At 37.0% G+C, this 13,811-nt stretch overlaps 1 protein-coding gene across 2 annotated transcripts in view; it reads left to right on the plus strand.

The window, feature by feature from the left end:
* Positions 1-13,811, plus strand: part of RGL1 (ral guanine nucleotide dissociation stimulator like 1) — a 156,905-nt gene that overhangs the window by 50,212 nt on the left and 92,882 nt on the right. For both annotated transcript variants that reach the window (XM_036755958.1, XM_036755959.1), the window contains one exon: positions 4,357-4,565. In XM_036755958.1, the coding sequence (XP_036611853.1) occupies positions 4,357-4,565 (209 nt within the window). The remainder of the gene's footprint in view (positions 1-4,356; positions 4,566-13,811) is intronic.

Raw genomic sequence — 13,811 nt, forward strand, 5'->3', positions numbered from 1 at the left:
AACAACTTCCTGTGTAGGTCCAGCATCCTAACCACTGTTTTACCTGCCTTCCTTAATAAAGGGAGAAAGAACTAGACTGGAATTTAGGGGTCTCCCCTTATAAATGGTAATCAGAGAAAGCTTATTGAGTTTCCTCTTAAAATATCAAGTACAGTTTCTTTTTGATTAGGGGAAGTCATTGTTGGATTATAGAAATAGGAGATTTTTTTTTTCTGATTATGAGTGTCTTTTTCCAGGCCATGCTGGAGAGCTGAAATATGGTGCAGTTCTTATCTCTCCTCCTCCTTCCCTGTCACTCATACCAATGTTCAAATAGATAATAAGAGGAATACTAGTGCTTTAGCCATTTACCTTGGAAGATTTAGATATATTCTTTTATAAGAAGCTGGATTTGAGTGGCTGAAAAATGGTCAAGAAACAAACGTGTAGTTCTTTTGTGGCCTTCATATCAGGATCATGTCAGCAAAGCAATGGTCTCTGATTAAATCCAGATTGAGCTGTTTCCTGTCATACGGTAACCCATGGGGCAAGCTCAGCCCACAATGTCTTACTCTGTAAGTCTGTTATTAAAAACTGGCCTGCCAAGGACTTTTCCCCTCCTTCCCTTTTAAACTTCAGGGTAGAGTTGTTGAAATATTACAAATAAAAACAGGCTCTAAAGGTCCCTTAAAATGGTTTATAGTAGTTCAATATTTTGCTGACAAAATTAAAAATTTGAACTTCCAGATTTTGTTTTTGCCAGTCTGGCCATAGACACATTAGAATTAAAGGACATTCTGTGTGTTTTCTCTCAATTAATTGTACTTGAATATCAAAACTTGCAGCAGTAAGACGATAGTTATAGTTTTTTAAAATATGTATTGTATTTGAGTGCTGGGAGATAGTTGTTCATCTTCAAAATGTTGCTCTTTCTCTGTTAATAACTAAGGGAATCAAAGGCTGGGCTTGTCCAAAGAAATGAAAAATATGGAAATATATTGACATTCCCACACACTTTATCAGTCTTTGTAAAAAATTCTTCTAGGCACCAGAGTGATTATTATTATTCTACTATTTATCGTGGTGACAATGATGCCAATTCTTTGCATTTATATAAAATGATTTTCAACTCCAAACCTCAAAGGACTTTACATTCTATTTTCTTATATAAGCACTATTGTTCCCCATTTACAGATAAAGAAACTGAGGAACAAAAGAGGTTAAAGGAACTTGCCCAGAGTCAGGCATGCAAATGAATATTTTTTGGGGTAAAAGGAGAAATGAAAGGAAGTGACTGGGATTAATGAGTAAAATAATTCCACTCTTCAGGGAGAACCTTTGCTTCCTGCCAAGTCCACTTTCTGGCAGAGAAAGGGACCCACTTCATCATGTTCTTTGACAAGCATTTTTCCCCCTCTGTTTGAGTCTTTTGGCCGCATTTATTTCCACTGAAAAAAGTCTTTTTAAATAGTCATTAAATTCACGAATGGAGGATTTAGTTTGAGATTGGAATTTAAACATTTGGCTTAAACCAGTGACATCAAAGCAGAAGATGATCTGGCAATTTGGGGGGCCCTGAAATTATAACAGGATAAGGGGCAGGTTTTGAATAGGACTTTGAAAATCTCTAAAAGCTCAGCCATTTCTCTTATTAGTGGTTAACATTGGAGTTTACTCTTGTTGAGAACTACCTACGGCAGCTGAGTGTTATCCATCCTGGTAACTGTTTTGGTCAGGCGTTTGAAGTGGAAGAATAGAAAACATAAACCATCTACTTTGGAACTGAAAGATGATGAAAGACTATCACCCCAGTTCAAAAAGGAGTGTGCATGTATGTCTGTGTCTGCGTGTGTATGTGTGTATGTATGTGTATGTATGTATATAAGTTAAAGCCAAAAATGAAAGCTGCTTTTTAGAATAGACTGGCCCCTCTTAAAATTAAAAAAAAAGAAAATGAAGAAAGAGCATTTATATGCAGTATATTGATTCACTGCGTAATTTAAAAAATTGTTCTATATTTGATGTATATCATCATTACCATTTAATAACATTTTAAGGCCAAAAAGGCTAAGTTAGGTCATGCTTTGACTCCTTTTGGTGTCAAGAGGTTTCCATAAGCCATAAAGAATGTCCAGCATTTGCTCTAACCACAAAATCACACTAAGGAAAGCACTTTAAAAAAATGAGATCAGGAAAGAAAACCAACTTTGATGTTATAAATCCTGCTGTCAGGATTTTAGTGTTGTTTAATCACTGTAGTTGGGCATCATGATGCCAACTTATAGTGACTACTACCAGGTGCCACAATTCCTATAAAATCAGCTAGTTTTCTCATAATTGCTTCAATTCTAAGAAGCCTAATAGAGAGAATGTACGGAATTTTAGTGGCCAACATTTCCTTGATAACAGACTCCGTTCTCCCTTTTCTTTGCCCCTTACCCTTGATTTGCATACGCTAGCATACTTTGACTTAAGAAAATTCAAATTAGAAATTCATCTTCCAACCCAGAAACCTATGAAATGATTCCTGACTTTGTACCAGGGTTGCCTGCTTTGGGAAAGCATTCATCACAGGATTACATTGAAGGAGGCAGTTTTCTGAGTGCTAGTCAAAAATAATTCAGTTTTTGAAAATTTTATCTAAATGTAAGTTGCAGAACATTCATGTAAAGGAAGGCACACAGACTCTGTGTGTGTGTGTATGTGTATATACATATATATATATGTGTGTGTGTGTGTGTGTGTGTGTGTGTGTGTGTGTGTGTGTGTGTGTGTACACACACATATTTGCCTGATATTCTCTGCCTTCCTCTGCTATATATTCTTTTCTTTTTAAGTTGTACATAGTAGAGATTAGTCTGTTAAAATCTATGCCCTCAGTCCTTAGGTGCTCATCTGTTTGTCTTTATAGAGTAAACCTATTGATATGACTTGCTTCTATTGCTTTATTTTCTTTGAATTTACATATTCCTAGAAAAGAGGACTCACACCCTCATGTCTTTCTTTTTTAACTCTCTCGGAGCTAAGCCCAGTGCTGTCCACCCAATGAGTGAGAGTAGCATGTGCTGATTAACTGAAAATACCTAATTCTAATGTGCTTTGAGACCCATGGATGAAAAGATCTCAATTCAAGGCTCCAAATGATTTTAGGATACTCAGCATTCATTGTTGGGAAAGGATAGGACTAGAGTCTTCTTCGAGGAAGATAGCTGAAATGAAGCTGTCTCCAAGAATGACTTTTGCCAACATTCCATGTGAGCATGTCATTGGAAGAACCGGCAGGAAAGGAGATACTAGATGGCATTTGGCAATCATAGCCAGGGAATGGCAGTCAGTCAGGTTCCTAGAAATCCTTCAAAAGCCACCCTGACAAAACATGTCGGCAACCCAGCCCAACATGAAAAGAGACAGGTAAAATAGCCAATGGCCTGGCTCTGAAGAAATACCTGTAATACTAGGAAGGGGTAAAGAGAGGCAGAAAGGCAAAAGGAAGCAGACTGCAGAGACACACCAAGGGTTCCTTTGCATGAAACTATTGCATGTTAGTTGACTATGGCCTTAGGCAAAATCACACGACATCTCCAGGCTTCAGATTCTAATATGTAAAACAAGAGGGTTAGAATACGTTATTTCTAAGTCTCTTTTATCTCTGACTTCTCGGATCCTAAAAAAAAAAAACAATAACATCATTCCAGTTGTTTTACTGGAAAGAGTTCTGGACTTACGATACCATACTAGCACTTATGAGCTGCATGTCCATGAACACATGTCTCTGCACCTCAAATTTCCCTTCTAGAAAATGAAGATAATAATGCCTTCCCTCATGGAGTTGTGTTGAAGATCATATGAAATAGAGTACACAGAATGTTCTGTAAAATTTAGAACACTGTATCAATGTAAGTTATTAATATTTTATTTTTTAGGAGATGCAGGACAGGAGAGTAGAAGCATCACTGGATCTAGAGTAAGGACACCTGAATTCTAATTCTGGCTCCAACTCAGATAGCTGGGTAGTTTTAGGCAAGTCAGTTTAACTTTCTGAATCTTAGTTTGCTCATCTGTAAAATGAGGATAATTTTGTACTGCTTACCTTTCAGGGGTGTCATGATGGAAACAAATTCTTTGCAAACCTGAAAGTTTTATATACATATACATATACATATACATATACATATACATATACATATACATATACATATACATGCACACATATCTATTTATAGCTATACATACATGTACATATGTATATGTGTGTATACATACATATACACACAGATGACATCATTATTAACTGACATAATCCTGAATGATTTCAGTGTTTTTAGCTTTATTCTGAGGACTATTTCTTCAATACATCTTCTTTGATTCATTGTATAGGTTGAAGGGGACCAATTGCCTCCTGGACATACAGTCAGCCAGTATGAGACATGTAAAATCAGGACCATAAAAGCTGGTACCTTGGAGAAACTCGTGGAGAACCTATTGACAGCTTTTGGAGACAATGACTTTACCTATATCAGCATCTTCCTGTCAACTTATAGGGGTTTTGCCTCCACTAAAGAAGTACTGGAGCTGCTCCTGGACAGGTAAGACTTCAGGGGTTTAAAGCTATTGGCACAACGAAGATAGATACAATGAATGCTGAACTCCCTCCTCCATGAGTACAAGTGTGTGATGAAGCATTAATCAGTAGGAAGGCCCTTTGGAGGGAATGGTGGTGTAAAGAACTGAGTAGCCTAAGAAAACTGCCTCATAAGAGATCCATATAGAGGTTTAAAGTGGACCTTTTGTTCTTCTAGTTTTTTCTTTTCCCAAAAATTTTCAATATTTTCATGATTGTATAGAACTATTATTATTAATCACTATTATTATAATTATAGTTACTGCTACAATTCAGGCCATAACATCAACTTTATTTTTTAAATTAAATTTTATTTTAAGTTTCAAATTCACTCCTTCCCCCTCCCCAACCCACTGAGAAGGCAAGAAAAATGAAACCTGTTAGATATATGTATAAGCCAGGAATACAAATGTCCATATTAGCTATGTCACCACCACCCCCCCCCCCCAAAAAAAAAAAGGAAAAGAAAGAAAATGTGTTTCAATCTTCATGCTCAGTCCATCAGCTCTCAATCTGGAGGTGGATAACATGTTTCATCATGAGTCTTTTGGATTTATGGCTGTTGAATGTGTTAATCAGAGTTCCCTAAGTCTTTCAAAGTTGCTTTTAAAAAAATATATATCATTTATCATATAAATTTTTCTCCTAGTTCTCACTTTATTGCATCAGTTCATACAAGTCTTCTCACGTTTTTCTGAAACCTTCCCCTTTATAATTTCTTATAGTATAATAGTATTCCATTGCCTTCATATACCATGACTTCAGTCATTCCCAATTGATGGGTACTTCTTGGATTCCAATTCTTTGCCACTATGAGAAGAATTGTTATAAATATCTTTGTACATATGAATTTTCCCCGCTTCTTTCTTTGATCTCTTTGAAGTATAGACTTAGTAGTGATATGGCTGGGTCAAAGGGAGCATACAGCTTAATAGCTTTTGGGTATAGTTCCAAATTGTCTTCCAAAGTGTCCAGACACATTCACCACCAGTACATTAAAAAGCCTATTTTCTCACAACCCTTCCAGCACTTGTAAATTTCATTTTTGGATCAACTTTGCCAATCTGAAGCATGTGAGGTAGTGCCTCATTTAATTTGCATTTTTCTATTTATTAGTGATTAAGAGTATTATTTCTTATGGTTATTGATAGCTTGGATTTCTTCCTTTGATAATTGCTTATTTATATCCTTTGTTTATAAATTGGAGAATGGTTTCTATTTTTAAAAATTTAAATCAGTTCCATATATATCTTAGAAATCAAACTTTAACCAGAGAAACTTGCCTCAAGATTTTTTCTGCTAGTTTCCTTCTTCTCTTCTAATTTTAGCTACATTGGTTTTGTTTGTGCAAAACCTTTTTAATTTTATGTAATCAAAATAGTCTATTTTGCTTCCTATGAATCTGTCTCTTATTTGGTCATGAACTCTTTCCCTGTTCACAAATCTGACAGATGTTTTCTTCTGTGCCCCTCCAATTTCCTTATGATGTCACCCTTAGGTCCATTTGGAGCTTATCTCGGAATATGTTTCTATACTACTTTCTGGTTGTCTCAGCAGTTTTTGTTGAGTAGTGAGTTCTTGGTCCAATAGCTGGGGTCTTGGGGTTATCAAATGGTAGCTTACTGTGCTCATTTCCTCCTATTTGTTGTGTACTTGCAGGTAGTTTAAGTAGGTGCTTTACTGGTGGCTAAAGAATAAATAGATATCTACAGGGAAAATCATTAGCAGTTTAGAATCCTCCAGATGTAAATGGTATTGCTGATATCTATTAAGCAGCCACAGCCTATCAGGCACTTTGTAGAATTCACATATAAAATTGTCCTTGCCCTTTTGTGCTTCAGGTTCTGAGGTAGTGTGAACCACCTGTCCTAGTGTCTGTACATTTCACATTAGGTAAACAAATCATTTTAATGATTTTTCCTTTAAGTTTTCCCCTCCATTCAACTCTATTTGTATTTCTTTCTATAGAAGACATCCAAGTTTGTAGGAAAATAAGAATTCTCATTCAACCCTTGAAGCATGAGATTTCCTGCATACCAGAGGCTTTTCATGGCCCAGTCCCAATACAGCAAATTTCTTTGGATGAGGACTATTGAAACTAATAAATTTCCCCAAGGTGTTATCTCCATCACTTGTGTGCAATTCATCAGATTCTATACAATTCAATTCACTAAACGTTTGTCAATATTATTCTGTGTAAGGCCCTTTGTTGGATGCTGCTAGGGTACAAAATTAAAAACAAAATGGTCCTTGACCTCCATGAGGTTGCATTCTACTGGGGGCAATACATCACGTGCACAAGTAAGTAAATACCAAATGCTAGGAAATGTGCTAATGATTGGAAGAATCAGGAAAGGTATCCTAAAGGAGGTGGCTGCTGATCTGTGCTGCACATCTGTGCCCATCTGTGGCTTCTAGTGTCTCTATATTGTCTAAACTGCAATTTCATTGGCATAGAGAACTCTGGTGGAGGCAACTCCATCTGCTCATGCAGAATAGCAACTCTTCTGCAGCTCAGAGTTTTACATAGTTGGGATGCTGAGAGGTCAAGCAATTTGCTTGCAGTCACACAGCCAGCATGTGTCAGAGACCATATTGAAACCCAGATCTTCCTGTTTCTTAGCATGTTGGTGCAGAAAACTCCCAGGATCATCTCTTCTTCATAGTTCATTGTTTGGACTGGGACATGTCGCACTGTCTCTTAGACAGGTAGGCAGGAGAGATCCGGCATTGTCTTTCCTAAGAGAAGTTTGTAAAGTTGAAGGATGCATTGATGGAATGGGAGGACAAGCATTTTTTTTCTCCCTCTCTTGTGTCTGCACATTTTATACTTGCAAAGTAAATTTATGCAGCTGATGAAGAAAAGAAGTTGGGGATCTGGAGGAAAAGGAAAAACATCACCTACAAATCTATATTTTTATTTTGGATCTGGTGATGTCTTATTCACTGGCTACATTAACAATAGGCCACAGCTGTCTGTAGTCAATAGACTAATACACATGTTCCAGCTGTTCATAATAAGTAAGGCTAGCAGTACACGGGAACTGGTTTGTTTAGTCTGTGACTCACAGCCATGTAACTTGTATTTACTTTTTTTTTTTTCTAAAAGGGGTTTCTTAATGGCAAAAGTAGGTTTTTTAGTTAAAAATATGAAATTGGCAATTTTCAAAGTTATTAAAGTCTTAAGAATAAGATATATATGTGTGTATATATATATATGTATGAAATTGGAAATGCAATTTTAAGAAAAATTTGGAATCTCAATTAATGATTGTGGGGGATGTGTATTCTTCCTAGAGCTAATACACTGTCTGAGCAGATGAATACAGAGAGCCACATTCTTCATGCTGCTTCACTTGTAAGGACATGCTGAACCTCTCCACGAGGGAAGGTCAGACCTTGGCAGAAGATTTAATTTTCCTTAAGTTCTTTGAAGTTCAGATTTGCCTGTATTTTCTCTTACAGGACAAATCTTTAACTTATCTCTGAAATGAATCCAGCCACCTAGTCTTTATTGAGTACTCAGCAGTATGCCCAGCACTGTGGTAGGCACCATAGAAGGCATGAAAGAAGTATAAGAAATGTGCCAGTCTTTAGGGAGCTTGGAATTTTGTTGAGGAGACAAGATTTACATGAATCAATTAGAAAACAATGTAAGACAGTATACAATCAAAACCTAAATTATATAGTACAATTTAAAACAGTGGTTCCCAATCTATCATCAGAGACTCTGGGATGGAGAGAGAGAGAGAGAGAGAGAGAGAGAGAGAGAGAGAGAGAGGGAGAGAGAGAGGAGGTGGGAGGGAGACAGAGAGAGGGGGAGAGAGAGTCAGTCAGCATGTGTGTGTATGTGTGTGTGGGGGGCGGCACACAGAGTTATTGCAAGTGGTCTATGAATCCATATGCTTGTTAGGTATGGCCATTTAGAGAGAGAGTCAGTCAGTGCGTGCGCGTGTGTGTGTGGGCACACAGAATTATTGCAAGTGGTCTATAAATCCATATGCATGTTAGGTATGGCCATTTAGAAGACTTAATAAATAATGTCTTGCATATATTACTATTTTAAAGCACATATAAATGATATGATTAATTTAATTTCAAAGCACTACTGAATTCACAGTAGCCTTTTGTCATTACATCATTTCTCAGCCAGTGGATATTAATAGTAAAATTGCTAACATGTGGGGGAGTCTAAAATTTTTTTGATGCTAAAAGGGGTTCCTCATACTAAAAAAGATTATGAACTGTTGGTCTGGAAGAATTGTCGGTGTGCAGAGGAGAGCTGTCATTGATTTTTTTTTCTCCTGTAGAAATAACATTGGCTTATGTGTACACATCAGAAAATATCTATTTCTCTCTAGCTACATTTCCCACCCACACCTGAGGCTTTATGGGCAGAGTTTAATTGTTCTCTTGAATTTGACCAGTATGTGGATTTTGAGAAATACTGAGAACTTAAATGAGGTCCTTGGATTTTTAAAATATCTCTATAATTAGGTCTTAGGAAATTAAGGTGCAAACTAGCCTTCCCCAAGCATGTATTTGAAATCCAGTTTCCCTGACAGCAAATCATTGTTGACTTGTTATGGATCCCTGCATGTAAATCTCTTTTACTTCCTTTGATTTCTCTGCAGTAGCTGATTTACCTTTTGTGAAAGGAACAATGCAAAGTTATTCTAGCCTTAACCAGTCCGGAGGGGATTGAAGGCAGATGCTGCTACACTTGTACCTCTCACTCTTCAATTATAATAACAAGAGAAATCTCCATGCTTACTTGAAGTCAAGGTCAAGCTTCGATTTTAAGCATTCGCAGCAGATGGCTTATCTCACAGAGAATTTGAATTTGACTCCCAGGCTGCCTTTTTCTCTTCTGATAGCTTCTCTTTGCTAGGAGTATTGGGAATTGATTAGTGAACAGTGAGTGAGGTCACTTGATTTTGGGAGTTGAGGGAAGAGGAGGAAACCCATGTTTTTGTTATCTTAGACGGATTCACAAATCACAGGGAGCTCTGTTTCCTGTGCAGAATTCTCTTCATGGATCAGAGTTAATTTTAGACCTTACTGGCTTCCTTTTAGCCTAAGAGGAAGCTCTTGTGTTATGGGTTAGCTTTTTTCCTCCTTTCATTTTCCTTAACTTGAAACATTTTAAATCTATTCTCCTACTGTCCTGTGACCTCAATAAGATAGCTGGACACCCTTGGTTATTCAAAGCTTTAAATGAAGAAATAAAGGGATTTTTGAGCAATGGGCAGACACAAGTATCATTTAAGTAAATAACTTGATACAGTTCTCAGCCTAGGCTAAGGCAACTCTAAAAATTACATTGTAGCTAGCTATTCTTCAGGCTGTTGTTTCTCAGTGCTTTTCCTTTCTTTGTTTCTTTCTATGCATTCATCATCATGGGGCAGTTTCCTAATGTCAAAAGTGATCAGATACAGTAAGAGGAAAATACACATCTCTGGATGAAAACCAGGAAACTTTGCAAAACTACTTATATCACTCAGTCTCCAATTTGGAAAACACTGATTTATGCCCTGAATTACCCTCCTAATTTCAAAGGGATTCCTAATTCTGAGCCCGGGTGTTATTAGCAGGATGAGGAAGGTAATGTATTCCCTGGTGTGAGGCCACTAGTTATGGTAATGACTTGTTCTAAATATAACCTCAGAATTTGCAGAGCAGACTGTTTTTGTGGGGGCAGTGTATTTAACACCACCCATTGTATGCAAGACAGGAAGAAGTGCCCTTCTAGTTTTTAAATAGTACTTTCCATTTATTAGACACATGGTTTGCTGGGCAATGAATGGAATCCAGATTTCCTGTTTCCAAGTTGAAAATGGTAGAGGGTAAAAGGTAAAATGTTTAAGGTGCATCCTTTTTCAGTGAAGGTACAGCCTTCAAGTGGGTTAAGAAGATCATTAACCATCTTTTTTCTGCTGCCTTTAATGTTCCTCCATGGTATCTATGACTCATGAGATGTACTAGGAAGCCCCAGGCAACTATGGGTGAGTTACTTGCTCATTAATTAAGCCAAAGCAACCAGTAAGAGACTATTCCATGAAACTGACCATTTGACACATGGTAGGGTTGAGACTTTGGGGACCAAGTGTTCAGCATAAGTAATTGTCTTTACTCTCTTCCATAAGCACAGACTAATTCTAATGAACCCCTAATTCAAGCCAGTTAGTTCACAAATAAGAGTGGTTGATCACAAGGTAGAACCAGATACAGGCACATGAATGGTTTTAGACAAACGAGTCACTGGTATGAAGTTGGGGATACACAAGCAACCCCTTTCACAGTATTTTGTTGAATTAAATTGCATTAATATTTCTATAAAAATTAGTTTGTTTTCTGGAAAAGAAACCAATTTTGCTAAACACAATGGTCCTGAAGAAGAAATTGGGCCTTGATTGAAGCTAGACACTAGTTGTGAGCTAGAGGAAGTTACTTTTGTTTCCACAGACTGTCTGTTAAAGGCACCAAAAATAATGTTTCCTTTTCCTTTAGGAATTTTAGTTTATTTTACAGGGAAATTCATTTTCTGACATCCTGTCTGCTGTTAGCTACAATCTCATGTCATCAATAGAAATTAAATTTTTTTAAATCAAAACTTCCTTTCTTTGAGGGCTCTGAATAGTAGTAAAACTATTAGGAATATAATTTTTAAATATACATTTAAAAGATATTTACATTTCTTACTTTCTTTTTCAGACCTATGATTTAATCACATAGGAAATGTTCTGTGTACTAGGTGCAGATAGGCAGCACATCTAGAACTTAGAATTTTAGAGAGTTGCTTAGGGGCATTGAGAAGTCAAGTGACTTGCCTAGCATCACACAACCAGAATGTGTCAGAAGTCTGACTTGGATTCAGGTCCTTGTGACCTGACATCCAAGGCCAGCCCTCTATTTCCCCCCATCATATTGTCTCTCCATTGAGTCTTCTTTAGAAGGAAGATCTGGCCCACACTTGTTTTTCCCATAGAATGCACTCCAGTTCAGTTTTTTAAAAAATGAATTTAAGCAAATAAAGTCTTCATGTTATTCTGGAATTTGAATAAGTTCTTATATGATAACATTTTGTAGCAAGAAACTTCAGTGCCCATAATATAACCTTGCTGCTTTTCCTTTTAGTAGATATCGTGGTTGCTTAGGTCTCCATTCTTGTTTGTCCGCAGTCATAGTTGAAACATGAGTGGTAGAGGAGAGCACTCTGGGGAGCAGCTTATAGAGACTAATATTTGATATGTTCTCCCTTTAGGACAGAAGGTTTCAAAATATGATTACTGGAGATCTGCAAGGCCACCTTTCATGGGCTTGCCTCTTTTGGTTTCTTCCATGAGTCAATTCTATATTTCTACCGAACAGAAAACAGACATCAAATCATTAGTGTTTCATTTGACAAAGCACTTTTATTTTATATCTGGTGAATCTTTTCTCTCTAGCGCCTAAAAGAAGGTCTTGAATATAGTAGGTACTTAATAAATACTGGATGAATTGAATTAAATACAGTGGCAAAGGGACATAAGTTGATAGTTCCTTCATGGGCTCTTTTGTCCCCACCATACTGGTGAGTGTATAACAAAAGTTGAGAATTACTGCTCTATGAATCCAAGATGCTCATCCCATGTAACCTAATGGAGACAACTCACAGGAAATCTTAGTACCACCCCCATTTCCTTCCAAGTTTGTGACTCTAACATAGTAGATATCCTGGCAAGGTGAAAATTCCTTGGAAAACCAGGAGCTTTTCTAAAGTTTTTTTTTTCCCCATGCTTATCATAAAGGATAAATTTAAATAGCATTTCCTGCCTGCGCACTGATGATCCTTAGACAAGAAGGAACTGATGGATGATGTACATGTGGTGGTAAAAATTATTTTTTTAAAGTTGGGCTTTAGCTACAGAGTCAGTTTAAAAAGTGAAACTAAATAGATTTTTTTGAAGAAGACTCATGAATTAGCAGAAATGATGGGGAAATTATAAGAGTTACGTGTAGATTTTGAAATGTCTCTAACACAGATGAGGATTCAAATTTTAAGAGGGAATAGATATCAGCAAGGTTTCTTGCTTTTACTACCCTGACTTTGACAGGACAGGGAAAAGTAATTGTTTTACACATGAAATGATTGAAGACATAAAGAGCCTTGCAGTAATTCACACTTCATTTAACTGTCAGTTTCAGTCTAACAGTCTATTAGGGGCAGTATGTTCAACATGAGACAGGAAGGTAAGATTCATCGCTCAGGAGAGGGTCTCCTAAAGTTTGGTACACATGGACTCAGCCTTCCTCAGTCAGGGTGCTGAGGAACAAGGCACATGAGCATTCTCCATGTTCTTAGCTCAAATAGCAAGTTTTTGGGGGGCCCTGAGAGAGATCAAATATCAACTCAACTCAGGAAAACAGGACTAAATCAAAGGTCCAAGTTTATCCACTGCATGCTAAAGCTGAGCTTTTTCCTCCATGCAACCACATGGCATTACTGTGCATTAACCAGAAATGTTTAATCTGCTATTTTAAAGTTAGGTAAGATTAAGACTGAAAGGAAATCATGAAGGAAAATAATAAAAATTATTTTTTATGAATGGAAATAATAAATGAAGGAAAATAATAAAATTCCCTTCTGCGCTGATTTAGTTGTCTTTTGCAAATGTTGATCTATTTCTGCCCAGTAGGCTAGATTCCTGCCTGGGAATTCTCAATGGAAACATTTGGTAAGTGCATAGGCCTGTCTTTATGGTAGAGGGAGTGTAGCAGCAGAGAAGTGATGCTCCTATATTATACTCAGCAAAAGCTTAAGGGACCCTATTAAATATCTTAGCATCCAATAATAAATATTCCTTCTTTTTTAAAAAAAGGAATAAATGCAAGACTGAAGACATCAAAACTGTTTGTTTCTATGAATCATTTTGGGGGTGCAGAGTAATATTGGGGGTGGAGAATACTTGAGGCGAGAATGGCCAAGAGTGGACCTGAGGGATAGAGGGTAAAGGTCTTGGTTAGATGGAAGCCTTTCCAATTTAAAAGGACCTTTTGGCATATAGTCAACTGCTGTGGCCTTCCAGGATTTAGGCTCACCACCATGCCACCTTGTGGGGGATCACAATAGGATTTTAATGGGATGTAGAAACATACTGAAAAATAAAGTTTAAAAAGTGTATATTTGATAATCAAAATGGTTGTTTATAAGAGAGAGGTGAAATTTCAT

This window comes from Trichosurus vulpecula, chromosome 4, assembly GCF_011100635.1.
Source record: "Trichosurus vulpecula isolate mTriVul1 chromosome 4, mTriVul1.pri, whole genome shotgun sequence".
NCBI lineage: Eukaryota > Metazoa > Chordata > Mammalia > Diprotodontia > Phalangeridae > Trichosurus > Trichosurus vulpecula.